This window comes from Columba livia, chromosome 21, assembly GCF_036013475.1.
Source record: "Columba livia isolate bColLiv1 breed racing homer chromosome 21, bColLiv1.pat.W.v2, whole genome shotgun sequence".
NCBI classification, from domain to species: Eukaryota; Metazoa; Chordata; class Aves; order Columbiformes; family Columbidae; genus Columba; species Columba livia.
In genome coordinates, this window is record NC_088622.1 from 1794051 (window position 1) to 1813691 (window position 19641).

Consider the following 19641-nt stretch of genomic DNA (forward strand, 5'->3'; position numbering starts at 1 on the left):
CAGCCCGGATGCCGCCGCTTTCCTGGCCCGTTTCCCGGCCCCGGTGCCGCCGCTTCCTCTCGGGGAGCCGCGGGGAGGGGGCACAAGGGGCTTCTCGTCCCGCCGGGTTGTTATTATTTGTTTTTTTCCGGTCGGCGCTCCAGAGGGGGAGGTGGGAAGAGCCAAAGGCGGCGGTACCCCCCGCCAGCCCCCCCTGCACTGCAGCACATGGGAAGCAAAAGTTTTCTTCCTCCTCCTGCTCTCTCCTCTCCGCCGGCTCCCCTGGTCCCCCGGCCCGGTTCCCCAGCTGCACGATGGCTCTGCCGGCACCTCGGCTGCTGCCCCCGGCCCCCGGCGCCGCGCTGCGCTTCTCCGCGATGGCCAACGAGGAGTAGAACGCTGCCGGAGCCTCTTCCGCTTCTCTGAGGGCTTGGAGAAAAAGGAGCGAAGGCGAGACTTGCGATCGCATCTTGCAGAGGGATCTGCGGATTTGTGGAGGAAAAGGGGCTGTTGCGGGGGAAAAATAATCTGATGGTTTAGCAGCGCCTGGGAGGCAGCGCTACATCGTTTCACTTCGGCCCCATCATGGGTACCGGGATGTGTTCGAGGCGGCAGAAGGGGCTCCTGCAGACCGGGTTTTGCCTGGTGACTGTGGCGTGTCTGGGCTCGGGAGTTTTCATGTACAACCACTTGCAGCAGAAGGTGCGGAACGCCGAGGCCGTGGCTCAGAAATACAAACAGCAGCAGGAAGCGCTGTCAGCCCAGCTCCAAGGTGAGTGACCCGCTCTGGGCTGTGGTCGCCTCGGCTGAACTTCCCTCTCTCCCAGCATCACCTGCTGGGGTGCATTTGTGGAGCGAGGTTTGGCTTTTGGCTTTAAAGAGCTCTAAGAAGATGTTGTTGCTTCTTTCCTCCCCCCCTTGGCTATCTAGAATTAGAATAGCTTTGAATCTGAATCGCTGCTCGCAGCAGAGGAGAACAGCGTGTGCTGGATTGGCGAGTTCGGCTGCGTCACATCTATTCCATTTCTTCTCCCTGTAGTTCCTTTTGGCCGTAAAGACTAGTCCGGTGTCATTCCAAATGCAAAGCAGTAAAAATGCAAACAAGGCTTGGCAAGGCTGGTTGGGCAGGCTCTGAGATGTGACTCTGTCCGGAGAGTGCATGGGCAGGCAAGGGTTCCTTTAGCAAAGTTTGTCATCGTGTTGTCTACCGCTCATTGCCTTTGCAGGAAAACAAACCTGTCTTCTGCTCAAGAGGCTGATCTGTGGCTGGAAAAGTCTTTCCTGCTTGTTTGGGGCTGGTAGGTGCTGCAGCACAGAGTTCTGTAAAAAGGGAGGAGGAGGAGGATTTGGCTTTTCTGAGCCCATTGACCAGTGTGTGGTTCCTCTGGCAAGAGCTGCTGGAACACTGGAGTCAAGCGTCATCGGAATATTCCCCCTTTCCTCCTCATTTGCCTTCCTTACATCAATGTCACGCTGTGGGGGTCCCTGCAGAGAGGTTTGGTGGGAACCTGCTCTGGTAGCAGTTGTGTGTGTGATGCTGGAGGACAGGTTGGTTCTGGAGTGCCCACAGAATTAATTTTATATGGGCAAAATATTGTTTGCCTGTGGCTCTAGTGACTCAGAGTCAAGAGGTTTGTTTAATGCTTTTTCTTTGAACAAGTGGGTTTAGATTATAGCGTTTAAATTAAGAGCTCTTCCTCAAGCTAAAATCAAATATGGGCTTCATCATGACTTCTGGTGTGTCCGGTGACATTGTTTCTATGGGCTGTATTGCTGGGGAGTTCTGCAGATCTGTGACTCCAACGTATGTGCTTTTTAGGTTTAAATCTCGTTTTGTAGTTCTGTGAGCACTGTTGTGATGCAAATGTAACATTGTGCACATGCTTCTTGTGGCCAGGGCCGTGTATTTCTACCTGTACACTGAGAAAGCAGAAGTGTGGTGTGTGTGTTTTGTCCCTCAAGGAAGCATGCTTTAAAAAACCCAGTCCATCTTGTGAATTGATCTGGTGTGCATACAGGTTCATCTTATGTTTTGTTTCCGTTTTCTACTGTACCACGAGGCAGTCAAACAGCTCCAGCTCCTGATGTGTTGCACAGTCCCAGCCGCAGCGATTTCCACCTGCATCCGTGTTCCTGAGATGCGCAGATCAGCAGGGCAGAAGTTGGCCCACGTTCCGTTCTGGTGTGTCAGCATCTCCTGCTTCTCTTGGAGAGAGAGGGGCTGGTTCTTCAGAGAAGATGATGGTTCCTCAGGGAATCCCAGTTTTGGGAACAGCAGGTTCAAGCAAACAACTGAGACAAGCTCATCATATTTTTTCCCACCCAAATCTGTTTGAATGGCAGCGCTGTAGCCCATTGCTGGGGTTTCTAACCCTCTGTCAGTCCTCCCATTCCTAAATTCAGTTGTTGCCGTGGATACGCTTTTTATTTTGAGAAGGCACTTACTTGTCCAACAATTTTAGCAGAGGCGAAGCTGCTTTATGGATTTGGCTGGTGAGAAGCCTCGCAAGTGGCCGATAGGAGCGATGTTCATGGGAGTCTCGCCGTGCTGTGGTGTCCTGCATGTATGGTTGTTGTCCTGAAGCGTTGCGCCCTGCGGTGCTTTGGTGCTGAACACAGCAGAGTGGGAGTCCACACTCCATCCCTGCCCCTGTGCTAACTTGTTGCATGACTTTAATTGCCATATCTTCTGTTTTCTGCCCTTCCAGCTCCTCAAAAGCAGGCTGTGTTATTCTGAGATGGAACTCAGTGCTGTTTAACCAGGGCTTCAGGTGTCTCAGCTATCAAGTATTTCCTACCCTTCTTATACTTGAGTACAATATATGGTTAATGCTTCTGGTAGCCTCTGTAAATAAAGCTTGGAAGCACAGGGCTGGGCCAAGAGTTGAGTGAAAGGGAAGAGGAAAACAAGTGGAGGAGGGAGCTTGAGCGGAGCCCGAGAGCAAATGAGCTGCCTCTGCTGTGTGAGCGCAGGAGCCAGCACACACTCCCGGCTCTGCAACCCGGGGTGAGACAAAACCACATCGACAAAAGAAGTGGAAAACCTGGGACTGATGGCAGGACTGGATCGCTCTCCCTTTATGGAGCTCTGAAACTCTCCATGGCAGATGTTTGTCTTAGTACTCTGGGGTATAGCAGTCAACGCCTTCACACAATCGCCCTGCTGTCTGTGGTCTTTTGGAAATGAGTCTGTGGAAGGCCTGAGCTGCTCCTCTCTCCCCAAGGCAAGGCACTGCAAGGGGTTTCATTGTTTCGGCAGCTCAAGTTCTGCATTTCTAGCTCATTTGGCAGCAGGTAATGCTGCTTTAGTGTGGAGTTCTGGCTGAATTCCAGCCTGGGTTTAGACACTGACCACCCTCCATTCTCTCTGGTAATTGCAAATTGTTAAAGACTTCCTGGCTTCCTGTCCTCTGAAGCTCCACGGTGCTATTTTGGTCTGATAAGCTGTTGCTGTGTTCCACCACAAAGATGAGTAGAGAGACCACTTCATGTAGCGCTTCAATTGCTGCTTTGTGTAAAGCTGAGTTCACCTTTCCTGGTGAGCTGGAGGAATGACAGGAGAGATCACAGATTTTGTTTTCCTAACCACTGGAGTTTACATCAGCTTAACTTATTAAAAAAGTGCCGGGACAGCCAGATTTGTGTCCTGAATTTTGACTAAACAGCCAATGGTATGGAGCTGTTCTTGAAGCCTTTTCTGCGTGGTGCTTGCATTAGGACTTGTGGTTATGTGTGTGGAATGGAAAAGCCTGGGAATTCCTGGGCATCCCTAATAGTCCCAGCACCTGTGACTGTTCGCTGCTGGTGTGAGGTTCCCATCACATCACAGACTTGTCCTCTGGTGCTCTGCTAGGGAAAACTGCAAGAAAATGAGATGCTTGTTGCAGAAACGTGGTTACCTGGAGTTCACAAACCTTTTGGGAAGTGGCTGATGTTCTGAAGATGACAATTTCATTGAACGAGGTTTTCAGCATGTAGTGAAGCAGCATCACCAGCCTCTTGTGTGCGTAGCTGGGCTGGGGAAGCCCTCGGGGTGACATCTGGGTAGTCTGTTGGGAAAAGTGTTTTTAAAACTAAAGCTGTTGTGAAGCAGGCGCTTGGATGGCCGCAGTGATGGGCTGGCTGCTTACCAGTGTGCTCAGCAAGGGGAAAATCCTTCAGGTTGAAAACAAATACTTCTGCTGTAATGGTTTGGAGAATATGGCAGTTAGTGGCCCAGCCCGGGGTAAGCATCTCCACCACGGGGATGTCTGCCTGTTGACTAGGGAAGGTAACAAAGAGAAGGAAGGAGATTGTGTGGCTGGTGACAATAGGAATTCTGGACCTAGGACAGGAAATTTCAGGGTTTACCTCATGTTCTCCCTCTTTCTGCTTCCCTAGTGGTATATGAACACAGATCCCGGCTGGAACGATCCTTGCAGAAGGAGAGAGGGGAACACAAGAAGACGAAGGAAGGTGAGTCTGTGGCATGGGGTGACCGGCCAACCTTCAGCCGTCCGGGGGTACATGGGGATGATGTACCCAAAGCGTTTTCTGGAAGTCACCAATGCACTTGCCTGTAGGGTGGGAAAGGAAGGACGTTTGGGCCAATCTATGTGGCTGGAGAGCTCTGAAGGAAAATATTCCCATCTTTCTGAGGGCATCGAGTGGAGTCTCCTGCAGCATCTGCATTCCAGCTTGTTGCATTGCAGCCTTTTGCTCAGCGAGGGGCCGATTTCCTCCTTCCCTCCCCCTCACCAAAATATAAACCAGATCCTTGTTTAAATTCCAGCTCGTTAAATTGTCTTCTCTTTTCCCATTTCTAGATTTTTTAGTGTACAAGTTAGAAGCTCAGGAAGCTCTCAACAAGGAGAAGGTAGGTGTGGTTTATTCCTCAGCATGTGTGCGTAATATTGGTAAAGATTTTTCTAGTTCTACCGCAGTCGTGGGGCCAGTGCTGCCGTCTGGAAGGCGTGAAAGGCTGAGTGTGTATGGTATGAGATGAACTTTGGCTGACTCCACCTTGCAAGGGTGTTGGTGTCTGAGGATTTACTTGATCGTAGGGAAAATGTTGTGCTGGAGCTATTCTGCCGCTTCTCCCGTGTGTGAGAGCAGAGTAGACGACTTGGTTGTCAGCTCTTGGTGTGGCAGGGAGTCCTGTCCAGCAGCCTGCAAAGGGAATTGCTGTTTCATGCTACAGAAGATTTCTGGGGAAATTGAATGCAAGGCACACTGCAGGGAATACGGAGAAGCGAGGCTGTGGTGGTGGGGAAAGCATATCCATTGTTTTCTGTCTCCAGGGACTGTCAAATACTTTCTACTGGCCTGTGGGCTTCTCATTTGGCAGGGCAAAGGACTCTCCGGTGGGGGATAGGACGGAACACGTCCCTGGGTGACAGCCTGCCCCATTCACTTGAAGTTATAAGGCTGGTTTTATTCCTATCTCAGAGCATCTGCTGATGAGATGCTGGAGAAGAGGAGTTGCTTTTAGCCTGCTCACCTGATGGTGTGTGTCATCTTGTCACAGAAAAACTCATCTCCATCTGTTCAACCCTCCAGGGATGGTGACTCCAGCACTGCCCTGGGCAGCCTGTTCCAATGCCCCACAGCCCTTTGGGGAAGGAATTGTTCCCAATATCCAATTTAAACCTCCCCTGGTGTGTATGTGTGTGTGAAGGGATGGTGGCCACGTGCTGGTGGTGCAGCGGCCGGGCAGGTGCAGGTGTGTGTCACTCCCTGCTTTAGCTTTTCTGGGGTCTAACGGCACTGTTGCATCTTTTCCTTTCCAGCAAGATTCAATGAACAGATACGGGGCCCTCAGCTCTCAGCACAAGATACTGAAGGTAAGGGAGGAGTCTGGTCTCACGTATTCCCATCTGCTGCCCTTTAAAGAATGTTTCCTGGTAGAGAAGTCCATGTTTTCTCTTACCCGGGATGCCCAGGAGAGGCCAAGGGTTTCCTGCCAGCCCACAGGGTGTTGATCCATGGTCCTTCCTGACTATTCAGGTTCATGGGAGTTTCCTATTTATTCGGTTGGGCTTTGTATCAGATTACAGCCTTCACCTATCCCTCCTTTCAATGGCAGTCTTTGTGTGGTTTATCGCACAGGAGTTCTGTTGTTCAGCGTGTTCTTTTGTGGGTGTGAAAACAAGTCTATTCATTATTAGCCCAAAGGGCAAACTGCACAATATATCCCAGTCCATGTAAGCATTTTATAGCTTATCAAATGCTCTACCTAAAGCATATCTTGATGCTCAAGTTCGCTTTTGTTAGAGCGATGCAACTGTGGCTGGCGATGGTGGTTTTGAAGTGTTTTGAGACAGAGCATTGGCAGTGAAATGGTAACTTAATTCTGGGTTGTGGAGAAAGGGCCGGGTTCCAGCAGCCCTGAGCACCGCTGGGCTGTTTCCTGAGCAGGGCTGCACCTCCAGCTGCCTGGCTTTTGGATTCAGACGTCGGGAGAAGGGAAATACAGTTCTGTCTCTTGGGTATTATCCAGCGCTGCGGATTCTGGGAACGCTTGGCAATAGTAACATTCCCTTTCATAGCAACTGCAGCCTGAGCAGAACGCTCTGGTTTGCTTGTCTCAAGGGGACGGCGAGAGCATTTCGTCCTGGCTCCCTTTCTCTTGCTTCCCTTTACTGGAGGGGGGAAATAATCTATTTTTTTAACTACGTTTATAGCTGCTGAAAGACAGACCAGCCCTTGGGACTGCAGTTTGTTAAATTTCAGTCCCCCCACCCTGGAAAAGCAGAATTCAGCCCAACTTCTAGTTAGTTATGAGACTGTGAGTGACACTTGCGTACTGGAGTACAGGCACAAGCCGCTTCCCAGCGGCACCGGCTGCCTCGGGACGAAGGTTTTTGCCAGCAATATCGTTAGCGAGGAAGCAGATGTAAAGCTGAACAGAAGCACCGTGCTTTGTTAAACTGCAGGTCCCAAACATGACCAAAGGCTTCCATGAAGCCATTTCAGCATATCTGGTTTCAGTGTTTCTGACCATTCTGATCTGTCCTGAAGTCACCTGTGTCTGATCAACATCAGCAGCTGACACACCAGGCTCACTGAGGCTTGACCTGAGCTGATGAGGACTTAAAATTCCTTTAATTGCTTAAGAGTTCCTTGTTAGAATCAGTTCTCACTTGCTAACGTTGGTGGCTTCTGAGGTGTTAAATATCAAAATGATTTTAGGGATGCGGTTGCTCTGCGGTGCTTCCTGCCGGTGGCTTGGTGACAACTGTAAGTACCTAATGTCTCTGAAAGCCAAAGCAGGAGTCTTCTATTCTCTTTATTTTCCCTCCTGATCTTGTGATGTGATTAACCTGACATCCTTGTCTCTCCTCTTTGTTCTGGCTCTGGGACCCCTCCATACCGATAGCTTTTTCCTCTGCGTTGTAGGTGTTTTTGGAGCACAGTTATTTCTTTCCCTTTAGTGGAGGATAACTGCTTTGGGGGAGAATGTCCTGACCGCAGATGCTGTGTTTTACTGGGGATAAATGCAATCATTGAGAGCATTTAGAAGTTTGTTTGTTTTAAAAAAAGATGATTATTTTATGTACAGGAAGGCTGATTGAAATTGCTGCCGGAGTCCTGAGGAGCTGTTGTGTGGAAGGGCCAGGGTTCACCTGTGAGCCAGTCAATCTGCATACTTAATTGGTGTTGACAAACTGAGGGTGGAAGGACTCTCTGGGTTACCATGGGAACAAAAAAGGAGGTGAATTCTGGTTCAATGGGTCTGAGCAAAAGGATGTCTCAGCATGTTTTGTTCTTGGGCTCCGCGAGAGGGGAGGGGAGAAGAGAACAGCTCTTCAACCCACTTCTATCTGGTGAATTCTTGGCCTGCTTTAAATAGTCTGTGGTCTCTTGAGAGTCTTGTTCTTTTGGCATTTGATGCCTGTGAGCCCTGTGTTAGTGTGGGGAACGTGGGCTCTCTGGATGTATGAGAGGACGTGGTGGCCTTGCAAGAGTTGTCCCTCCTGTCCCAGCGGCTTGGGGTGGAGAACAAACTGAGCAGAGACAACCTGGGAGTTGAGGTGTCATTGTGTCCTTAGTGACTGGCAATACCTGGCAATACCTCCCGAACCACTGAACACAAAGAATATTTAATTGTATCTGGGATTTCTAGCTACCTAAGTGGAGGAACGAACATCTCTTCTGCCTCCCCAAGCAACTTATTAAACAGAAGCACTTGAGTAGCACTTGGCAGCAGCTAAATTACTCTTCTTCTCTTTGTACTGACTCTTTGTTGCTGCTTTTCATATTCAGAACCAGCATGAAGATGTCAAGAAGCAGCTGCTCGACCTGCAGCTGCAGCACAACAGCTTGAAGCTGGAACATCGTAAGACACTGGAGACCCATAGCCAAAAATACGCCCAGCTGCAGCAGGAGAGGGACAGCGAAGTCACAAACCTGCAGGGTGAGTGGGATGGAGAGCAGGGACAAGAGGCCAGAGGTGTTAGTAGCAGTTTGATGTTCACTGTCATCTAGCCCGGACCAGCCACCTGAAAGCATCTCCCTTCTTCACTGTTCCAGTGCCCACAGGACCCAACCTCAATGGCAAAGTGTCCTTTCCCAGGGATGAGTGTTATAAGGAAAGATAAACCACTGTAATCTTCAGCTGAAATCTTGCATGCAGTTCAGCCTACAAAAAAGTGATTCTCCTGTTATGGGAAAATTCCCATCCTTGTCCTGGCAGGTGCAGATATATTTGCAGGGAAATCCCAGTGTGTGCTGTTCTAGTGGTATTTTAAGAGAGCTTCAGGATCCCAAACAAGGCTGACATTTTTTGACAGAGTCTTTTTTTTTTCTTGGATGATACGCAATTACGTTCCAGGCGGTGAAACGTTAAGTGCATTGTGTGTCTTGTCACTGAAGCACTTAGGAGTGAGCAAAGAGCTTGAAAGGAGCCCAGCCTGGGGGCTGCGAGGCACGAACTTGCTGCTTAACAGCATGGAAATGAATGTGCCCGAGGACCGAGCTGTCCCGTGCTTGGTCTCTCTAAGTGGGTTGTGGGACTGTTGTTTGGTTGTTTGTACCATCCTTTCAAGAGGAGGTGGTAGGAGGGAACCTCTGTATTAGATCTGTGGTGGGTTCAGGAGACCTGACAGTCCTCTCTTGTATAATAGTTGTTTCTCAGCCTTCTGGTTACCGCAGGTAGGGACAGTGACCACTGCTCTCCCTGCTATTCAGCTGCCATGGGTGAGGGGAATGAAGATGAGTGTCTTATTCTGGTCAGGAAGAGAGATTCTACACTTGCAAAAATAGCTCTGTTAAGCAAATTTCTTCTTCTCTCACAGATACAGTCTATAAACTCAGAGAAGAGAGCAAGCTCCTGCGCAAGGCCCACCAAGAAGTTCACTCGCAGCTCCTTAATGCCCAGGTAGTCACCAAGGGGGGTCGGTGGCCACAGGGGGCTGCTGTTCCTGCCTCTTACAAACGTGGCAGTGACTTCAGAAAACACACACAGGTGGAGGGAATTGTTTGCCAGGCACGTGTTAGAGCAGACACCCACCAGGACTCCCAGCTGCTCTATCAGCACTGTGTTCTTCAATCTGCACCGAGTGTCCCGTCGATGCTCTTGTGTCCTTCTGGTGGCTGAAAGTTTAGAGGAGTGATTTGCGTTCTAGACAACATGTTTGTTTTCCAAGAGGAGTCTAACATGTCTCACAAGCCCAGCCTGCAGCAGCCGTCACATCACTTGCTCTGCCAGGTAGAATGAGGCACGGAGGCATCGATGGATGTACGCACAGCTCGCTGTGATGGGCTGCACGCAGCACGGGGCAGGCTGGGCTTTAAGGCTGGTCTAAAGCTGCTTCTCCTCTGTGCTGACCCCTTTAACAGGCTTTTGATGGGGACACGTTTTGCTAGGGCTACATCCCGTGAACTGTTCTTGGCTTCCTTCTCCTTTCCTCATTCCTTTTCTGTTAGCTCTGCTCAGTGGTTTTGTTGCTTTGTATTCTTTTTTTAATGTTAAGGTCAAGTTTCAGGGGAAAGAACTGAAATCAACAGACCCTGCTCGGGAATGAATTTCCTGCTAAACTTCCCTTGCTGCTTGGGAGTTTTCCTATTCTGCCCTGTCCCTAATTTGGTCCATTTCCAGGTACCCTGGCAGGCGTATGAAAAGCTCTCCCTCCTCACTTTCCTATAAATAACTGGACTAGGAGTGGGAAGTTTTTCCTGAGTAGCTTTTTCAAGCCCTACTTGTCAGAGTTGGAGATGGAAGAAATAAGCTGCACAAGAGAAGAAACTGTCGCATTTACTTAACAGTTCAGGAGAATCAATTTTAATTTGTGTTGCAAATAAAGTGGAATTGTCAAGTAGGATTATGCCAGTTATTGTCAGCCCCGCTGAGATGAGCACATCCAGGGAGAAATCCCTCGGCAGGAAGACAAGCTGACCTAAGATCCGTGTGTGTGAGACACAGGAGGAGATGGGGGCACAACTAACAAGACCCAGGATACAATTCTTGCGCAAAGGCAGGAGTTCCATCAATAGCTCATGTGCTAAATAGCATTGGCAAAGAACTGGTGTCATGGATCAGCGATTCCAGGGTAAAAGTATGCAATAAAGTCAGACAGAAGACTGGCAAAGGGGGATTACAGAATACTTGTGAAATCAGGAGGGAAAGCTGAAGACTAGCTTGGGCTTGTGGATTATCTTCGGTCTTTCATATGTATATAAAATATGCTTTTGTGACGTATTGTTTGTGCTGTACAACTGGCCATAAAAGCGCGGCTGTTGTCAGCAAGGAGTTGCTCAACCCTGTTATTGTGTGAGGTTTCTCTGAACCCGTCTCATCCCCTCAGGCCCAGATGGAAGAGTTCAGGCAGCTCAAGGAGGCTCTCCAGAAGATGCCAAGTTTCAAAGGAGGAGGAGGAGGAGCTGGGAAGGGGCAGCAGCCATTCCAGGGGCCGAAGGAGCAGCCCGTGGTCCCAGCCAACAACCAGCTGCAGCTCGTGAGGCAGAAGGTGCGGTGTTCCTGGGGAGGAGGGTTAGAATCACACAACAGTTTGGGTTGAAGGGACCTTCAAAGCCCATCCAGTGCCCCCCCTGCCATGAGCAGGGACATCTTCACCAGCTCAGGTTGCTCAGAGCCCCGTCCAGCCTGGCCTGGGATGTCTCAGGGATGGTTCATCCACCACCTCTCTGGCCAACCTGGGCCAGGCTCTCACCGCCTTCAGTATAAAAAAAAAATCCCTGCAGGTTTGCAGAAATCCTGCAGGGCTTCTGTGGGTTTTCAGCACATGGCTTTGAACTGGAGGGAACTGAGCTTGTTTCTTTAGAGCTTGCTGGTTTTGTCCTTGCAGGCTTTTCCAGTCAATCAGGAGAATCGCCCTCTCGGGAACCCGCTGGCATCACAAGTGTCTGGGGTGCAGAAGCCGGCGGACGGCCCCATGCCGCCGGGACAGAACCCGTACGGTATGGATGGCCCGAGGCCCCAGGCCAGCATGCTCCTCACCCACCCGGTCCCGCTGCAGGACACCAATTCGCTGCCGGACGCCGTGGCAGCCTGGCCAGCGAGACATGGGGACGGCCGCGTCATCCGATTCACCCGCACCATGAACAGTCTACCAAATGGGAACCCAGTGAGTTCTGCACGCTTGCTGCTTGTTTTGTGTCGCCTTTGTTTTCGGAGCTCGAAACTCTGATATCTGCAAGGACACGGATATGTGCGTGACACTTCCCTGATGTGGAAGCTCTCCTGGCTGCTGGTTTCGGACTCCTGTGTGCTCTGAAGAGAGTGGTTTAGTGGCTGTGCTCTGATGAACACGTTTAGGGTTCTTGTTCTGCTCCCTTGCTTCCTGGGGTGATTGAGAGTGAGCTTATGGAAAACAAATATCAAAAAAAATGGCAATAATTGCAGTGTGGTTAGACTGTAATTGTAGTAACTATTGTAATGGCAACGTGTGGTGGTTGGTTTTGGATTGTTTTTAGAGGTGGTTTTGTTGTTCCTCTTTCCTCGGAGGTTCACCCACCCAGGCCAGCTGGGGTCACACAGCATCCAAATTATTTCCTCTTGGCTGTGTGGAAGGAGAAGAACCTCATTTATTGCAGGCCGGCTGGGCAGGGCTATAGATTTGTTCTGGAGCACCTCTGAAGCTGTTGTTCCTCAGTAAAGGACTTTTCTGGCCCATGAGCCTGCCCACCTGCTAGGGAGGTCTGCAGGGATCTGATGAGATGAGAAGCTTCTGTATGTGTGTCTTCTCTACAGGATCTAAAGATGGTGATGCGCATCCAGGTGAAAAGTAACGAGGAGAGCCAGGCTCCTGGGTTGTCACCGTCTGATCCGAAACAACCCTCTGCGGCAGAAAATCCCCCGGCGCCAGAGAACCACCACTCTACAGGGAGCAAACAGACGCAAATGAAAAGGTTGGTGACACAAAACTCCATCTGTACTGGTAGTAAAATTCTCTGCGGCTTGGGACTGTTGCTCAGATCAGACATCAGCACAAAGGGTTCTCCAGAGCTTGGGGTGCGCAGGAGAGGGGTCGCTTGGGAAGGGCAGAGCTTCAGAGGATGGTGTGAACCTGCCCATTCCATGCAGGTAACGATGCATGATTCCTGCAGGATGTTACTGGAGTTGCTGTAGTACCTGGGACTGTAGTCAGGGACGAGCATCCTGGTGTACTGGATGCTCTACAGGCACAGGAGAAACTGTTTAGTGGCTCAGCAGCACCCACAGTTTGTTTTGCACAAGGAAGAAAATGTCTTTCTGAGGCTGCAATTCATCAACGTCTGGCCAGAATCCAAAAACTGACTCTGAAAATAGCTCTTCCTCATTTAATTTATTTATCCCCTGTGTGCGTCCAGGTCATATCTGCTCAGTTTGCTGGAGCAAACAGGATTTAACTTCTGTTTTATCTGTGGAGGAGACTTCTGGATTTCATTCTAAATTCAGCCTGATCCTACCCATTCTTCTTGGCCATTTTTATTTGTTCACTTCACCAGTAATCTTTCCAGGTCAAAGATTGTGCTTTAAAGGGCAGTGTCCTCCCCATAGCGCTTGACAGATAGCTGTGGACACACAGACAATTCTGCGTTTCTACAGGGAGGGACTTGTGTGTGTAACCGCAGGTGAGGGTTGTGATGGCAGAACAGCCTTTCCTCAGCTGTGCAGAGCCTAGCGGATATATAGCAAATGCAAATATTGGATTTGTTTGGCAGCTGATTTCTGCAAGGGCAGAGATCACGGTATGTTTGGTGTGCTTTTCTTTGCCTGGATCTATCATCAAGAAATCACTGAGCAGCCTTTGGCTGTTATTTACTCGGTGTGAGATTTGCGATAAGGACATAAACCAGGTTTCTCCAGAAGGTGTCAATGCCAAAACCAACACCAAACGGCAGCAGGGTACAAAAGAGGCCGTGCATCCAGTGCCAACAGCTGTTGCTGGGGGTGGCTGAGACCAGCGAATTCCAGATGAGCCCTTGATGGCCAGTTTGCATTTTGATGGCTTTATAGTGGGGAAATCTGAGCTGAAGGCTGGGTTATGATTTTTCTTACTGAAAGTTCTGTGCAGTGGTAGTTAAATTAGGACAAACTTCTGCATGCGTCGGAGTTTCCCCCCCGCCCCGCTTTCCATTATGAAATTACATTATGAAATATCTCTTGATATGCTGAGGCAGGGGGTTCTCTTTTGTTTGTTAACCTTGTCACAGCTGGAAAGACATAGTGAACAAAGTGAACACCCAGATGGATGAAGAACAAGTGCCCAGTTACCCAAAGAACCTTCATTTTGATCCCAAGCAAGAGATGCAGAACAGCAGCCCCCAGCCATCCCACCAGAAGAGACGGGAAGAGCATCAAACAGCCCATCAGGGGGGCAAGAAGGAAAGGACAGATGATGAGGAACTCGAAATGGGTATGGTTTCCCTAATCTTATGCTGTACACAACTAATTTATTGCTAATCAAGGTGGGGAGCAAGAAAAGCTTTCTGCTTGTGTTAAAGAAAAACCTTACAGCTCTTGAAAAGTCATTGGGCTTTCGTTGCCCATGGTTGTGTGTCATTCAGTAAGTGATGGACGTGCTCCAACACGTGTTTATGCCCCAGCCCTGGGGACAAGGAAGCAGTTTGGGCAGCTGGAGGAATGGAGTGTAGTGCAACTTTGCCCTGAACTCGTGCAGATCACATTGAAGGAGCATTCCTCTGAAAATATACATACATTGTCTGCTTCAAGCTGCAGGCAGGTCGAGATGAGACTCTGCTTGGCATTGAGTTTATGCAGCTGCTCCCCAGCAGTGGGAATCTTAGCTGGTGATACTGACTTTTAAGAGAGTACACTGATAACTGTTCCTTTTCCTTCCAGATGCAGGAGTGATTGAGAGAGAGAAGAATTTCCATTCTCGGAAGAAAGAGACTGTGGTCCAGGAACCACTGGTAAGTAACGCTGTCATCTGGATGCAGCCCTAGCCCTGGGTAAGAATCCAGTTGTCCCATGTAAGTTGATGCTTTCCCAGAAGTTTCTGTAACACACCACTCCAAACTCCTTGGTTCTGGAGGGATTCAGAGGAATAATGAAGAAGGGGTTTTGTTTTTAGAACCTCTGACATGCTTGGAGAGGTGTGGCTGAAGTGCCACAAGCGAGCACTTGCTGTGAAGACAGTAAGTCCCACAAAGGGCTGCCCTGCCTGGTGTTCACAGGAGGTTTTTCTTGTCCAGATGCCAGATGATGCTGCAGATCCTGCCCAGGATCCCAATAACCAAGGGGAGGATGAGTTTGAAGAAGCTGAGCTGGAGAGACCTGACTTTGAAGAGAAGGCGGGAGATTTGGAGAAGTTCAAGGAGCCCAGCATGCAAGAAGAGTCCAGGGAGAAGCCACTCAAGGTGACTGACCTGAGGACAACCGGCTGGGGAGAGATCCCCAGCTAAGGATGGGGGGAGGCAGAGAGCTTAAGGACTCAAAGGAACACATTGTGTTTCTGGATGGATCCATAATCCCACTGCAAGGATGTGGCAGGCAGGAGAAACATCTGAGGATCAGTGGCTCAGTACCAGAACAAGTTCTGGCCCTGTGCTGGTTGAAGTCAACCCTGGCATGTGAAGCACCTACGTGGCTGGAGAGACCTTGAACAGGAGATGGCTCCTGTGCTGTATCTTGTCAAGCACTCGAGACACCAAAAACAGAGATAATAATACAGATGTGATGCTCGGGGTCTGGTCAGTGCAGCCGTCGCTGTTCCTGGGCTGGGTGTGCAGCAGGAACAACACGTGAGAGCTTTTGCCTCCTGCTTGCAGATGGAATCCATTTATTTTGCAAAGTGCTTCTTGCTGTCTGAAGCCAGCCTCTGCGTCAGGGAAATGTTAGCTTGTTTTGACAAGCAGCTTGAGTGGTGCTTGTTTTTAAAAAGGAGTGTTTTATCTGTCAGGCTCTAAAATCATGATTAATAGTGAGGTTTTAAAAAAAATAAATCCACGCCAATAAAATCAAAGAAGAAAGAGATGCTGGCACCAGCAGAGCAACATCTCCTGAAGATTAGTGAAAATGTGGAAAGAATTAGTGACATAAATACCTGACTTTGAGATAGGGCTGTGCTGTGCTCCCTAAAGCTTTACCCTAAATAATGTGTAGGTTCCCTGCATTCCTGGGACTTGATGCAGCAGCAGTGTGGAGTTTGGGTTGCCTTTGACTCTCTGCCACCCCTGATGCCTCATCTGTAGCCCAGTCTTGCAGACATTGGGCTCTAATGCACAAGAGCTGGATCCCTGGCAGGGAATGGGGTAGTCTGGGATGCTGTCAACTGTCTCTGGCTTTTTCTCTATCTTTCAGGACGCTGGCAGACCTGCCAAGCCCAGGGAAGACCCACTAGATGACTACCAAGACGATCAGGAGCAAGAAATTGTACGACACCAAGGTTCTTCCTCTTTCTCTCTCTGGTGTGGTGGTTGCCTGGGTGTGTTGGTAGCAGGGAGATAAGTAGGACTCGGCTTTTAGGAAACCAGATGTGAGTGAGTCCAGCCTGTGTCTGGGGAGAACTACAGAGGGGTCATTGCGTTCCAGGCAGCAGGTCGAACAAAAGTATGGGTGGTAGAAGAATGTGACGTCCCACTCCTGAGACAAGCGGTGGGAGGTGGTGGACTGGTTGGGTCAGAGTTGCCAGGAAGCAACTTCTCCTCTATTTGGCTGAAAACTGGGATTATTGCTGCATCTCGGAGCCCCAGGGCCAGTGACAAGTTGGCGTTCCTCTAGGAGAAAGATTGGAGGCCACCAAAGCTTGAGACCCTGAGTATTAGACCATCACCCTGCTGCCTTCTGGTTCACGTAGAGAGAAATGAAGGATTCTTTTCCAGTCTTGTTCATCCTCTCCTTGCCCTTTGTGAGTGGCTGCTGCTGGCTTTTTCTGCAGTTTCAACCTGATTACTGACGAGCTGAGGGTCTGGGCTGCCCGCTGGGAATGGAGTGGCTAGGGAAACAAGGGGTGGTGTCAGGAGTTATCATTGCCCTGTGTGTAGAATAGATATATCTATATGTAGCACATAACTATACTCAGAAGCAGCATGGTTTGCTGCTAGTTTAGGATCTCCTTTGCTAGGCCTTGCTGATTATTTTTCCCCCTTCCTGGCTGTTCCCTCTGCACCCAGGAGGATCATGGAGGTGAGGTGGATGACAACGATGACCTGGAAGTTGTCCAAGACCAGAAGGACCACGCAGGCGTGCAGGGCAATGGCAAGAAGGAGGACTACTACTGAAAGGTGCTGGAGGAGAATGGAATACGCGAGGAATGAGGGGATGGGAACTCCTCCTGGAACTGGCTCCTGATTGAACACTGCCCAGGGCAAAGGCAGGAGGAGACAACCGTCCTCACAGGCGCTGAGCACGGTGTTTGTGGACGTGCGTTGCATCTACGTGTGTGGGGCCGTTGCTGCCTCTGCGGTGAACAGCATGGAAGTGCTCTCAGATTATAGGAATGATTTTTATCCTGCTGCTTCTCTTAGAAGCATTTTTTGATTTATTGTGTTCTTTACCCTCTTGTTTTCCCTATCCCCTCCCAAGCTGGAGAGTTTTGGTTGTATTTTTAGCCCCCTGTGCAGCAGAGGGGTGCTGAACTGACCCCGGGACTTGCTCAGCTGATTGCTGGTACAAAGGAATCCGTCTTCATAAAATACTGTGCTCCGTAGTGTTTCTTCAAGACATCCTTTGCTCCCATCAGAGTCAGGTGGAGGGGAAGTTGCCCTGCTGCTTGTCTGGAGCAACACAAGGGTGATGGCCAACCTGAGCACCAGCAGAAGCAACTGTGTGCGTATGAACAGCTGGATGGTGCAGAGACCTTTCCCAGTGATGCAGAGTAACCCACTAAGGAGCTCACTACAACACTAAATGAGGTTTAAGATATCCAAAATGACTCGAAGTGGTTAATGCTGCGTTAGTGCTTTATATTACCAACCTTGCTGCGTGATGCAATCCATCCCGGCCTCCATGGTCTGCTATAAATAGCACGTTCAGAATAGATTAGCTGGAGCTGCAGTTATCGGTTCAGATGCATCCTGATCAAAATGCCTCCAATTCTCAGCTGGGCTGGTGAGTTGTTGTTGTTTCGTGGTTTAGCACAGGATCGATGACCAACACAGTCTGTGGCACGAGCTTCAAACCTGCGTGCCCAAGCTGCCCCCGTGAGATACGTAGTTCCAGCAATTTGTCTGCCGAATTTTGTTTGCTGCTCTTCCTTCCCTGGTTCTCTCAGGCTGTGACTGTCAGAGCGCTCGAGCTCAGACCTTCCTGGAAATGATTCAAGTGCTGGAAATAGAACCCGAGTGGGGGTGAGGCTGCATGCTGATTCAGAGAGGCTGCAGGAGCTGAATTAGGAGGCAAGTCCTCTGCTTTTGCATGTCTAGGATGAGTAATCCTCAAAGTTATGACTTGGAGGGAGCTGTAGCAACTCAGCCCTAAATGTAAAGCTCCCCGCGAGCAGAATGCTTGAGCAACCATATGTTGTATGCTGCCTGTAGCTGAGAACTGAGCATCTCTGCTCTGGGGATTGTCTGCCCTGGCTGTGTCCGAGATTAAAATTAGCAGAATGTTGCATAAATTGTTAGCTATGGGTGCTTAGTGCTTCCTCATCCAGTCTATAGCAAGTTGCCTCCATTTTAATACTGGTTCACTGTTGCCTCTAACTGGAGATGAAACAGGAGGCAATAAACTCCGTGGAGGAGAACTGGAAAAGCAGTGTTGGGTCTGTCTGAAAGCCTGTAAAGCGATATATGGAATGTTACTGGGTTTGATATGCTTTGCCTAAAGCAAATAGTGTTTTGCCTGAGCAGTGAACTGCTGGAGAGATATACACGGCAAGTCTAGGCTGAGCTTTATTGCCGACTGGGGCACAGAAGAAGCTTTTAAGAAACAGCTGGATTACTAAGAGAGCAAACAATGAGACAAAGTGTTTGTGTGAAGCCAGTGCTGGCAGACTGACCAAGCCAAAGCATGTGGGTTTTGCTTGTCTCTTGCATAAATAACTGTCTTTTGCTTAGAGACGTGGTGCAAGGCTGAAGGACATGGTGCAGGGTTAAGGTGTAGTTAACCTGTAGTGCTGTTACAGATTTTTTTTGATGGGTCGCTCTCTATTTTCCTTTGGACTCCAGCAAGAAGATGTTGATTAATTTCTGTAAACAACTACATTTCCAGGGTTCACAAGATGTCAAAGCATTAAGTGGTTTGGCTACATCTTTAGCCAGATGATGAGAATTAATAGCACATTCTCTGCCCTTACAAATAAAGGCATGGATGAGGAAAACATATGCCTATCCATTAGTTAAATGAAATCTCTGTTTAATGAAGCCTACTTCTCTGTAATCCACTTCTTCCTTGGAAACCTGTTTAGGATTATTAGGCTCATTCATTTACATGGGATTTTTCAGGGGTTAAAATGTGACAATCTAATAGGAGTTTAATGAGATGTTTTCTCTCAGACATCTGAAGTAGTTGCATATACTGTAGATGTGAACTGTCTGCATATCCCCAACCCAACCACCTCCTGCCCACCCTCGTTTCTCAGAAAGGGCTGTTGGATCTTCAGTTTTCCATCCTGGCTGGAACTTCCACAGGTAAGTTCTCCTCGGCCACCCACAAGTGCCTTCAGCAGCACAGCACCTCCCGTTCTCATACCCAAGTGATTTCCAAGGACAGCAGCCATTACTACAACTCTAGCATCCTTTTCTATGCCAATCCTTGTCTTTTTCATTGATTCCTGTTGAAACTGCTTGTTACCAAAAGAGAGTTCTGGCAACTTTCTCCCTCTCCCTGACATTAAATTGGGTTAAAAACTAGATGGGAAAATAGCTTATGAAATAATACATATTGTGAAATTATGTTTAAAGATTTTCTTAAACCATATACATAAGACAAGTCTTTCAGACACAAAAAGGTGTCCTGATATGAGACCATTTGGCCATATTGCTGTTCAATGCATCAGAAAAACAGAACTATTTAAACAAGTTCCACATTGCTGCAAATTCTACTTTGTATATATGTGGGTTATACCTACAATGAAGTCCAAGGTGTATGATTTGGGTTTGTTTTTTTGTTTAGGTTATGAAATAAAAGTAGGCTTCAGAATCTTATTTTTGTTATTATTAAACCTACATAAGATAATAAATACTTTTAAATAAACTTATGTCGTAATCTGTAGATCTTGTATTTCCAAAGAGGTGACACAGTAAAGAAAAACTACACCAATGTGTTTGGGCACGTTT

General features: G+C 48.8%; 1 protein-coding gene across 2 annotated transcripts; it reads left to right on the top strand.

Annotated features, from left to right (window-relative positions):
• Positions 1–21: 21 nt before the first annotated feature.
• On the top strand, positions 22–19558 carry LOC102085597 (Golgi integral membrane protein 4). Of its 2 annotated transcripts, none has more exons than XM_013371099.3 (14): positions 22–751; positions 4360–4434; positions 4785–4834; positions 5748–5801; positions 8224–8374; positions 9255–9337; positions 10764–10925; positions 11265–11543; positions 12170–12327; positions 13615–13817; positions 14264–14334; positions 14617–14781; positions 15725–15809; positions 16537–19558. In XM_013371099.3, the coding sequence occupies exons 1-14, from the start codon at positions 565–567 to the stop codon at positions 16551–16553; spliced, it is 1740 nt and encodes a 579-aa protein (XP_013226553.2). In that variant the 5' UTR covers positions 22–564; the 3' UTR covers positions 16554–19558. The 2 variants fall into 2 exon arrangements, with proteins under 2 accessions (XP_013226553.2, XP_005514363.2); XM_005514306.3 differs by having other exon boundaries at positions 15725–15796.
• Positions 19559–19641: the final 83 nt, after the last annotated feature.

Excerpts from the sequence above, each read along its gene's own strand:
- LOC102085597 (XM_005514306.3), top strand. The coding sequence starts at position 565 with ATGGGTACCGGGATGTGTTCGAGGCGGCAGAAGGGGCTCCTGCAGACC. Across the intron at positions 4,435-4,784 it reads ACACAAGAAGACGAAGGAAG|ATTTTTTAGTGTACAAGTTA; the intron begins GTGAGTCTGTGG and ends TCCCATTTCTAG. Across the intron at positions 10,926-11,264 it reads TGCAGCTCGTGAGGCAGAAG|GCTTTTCCAGTCAATCAGGA; the intron begins GTGCGGTGTTCC and ends TTGTCCTTGCAG.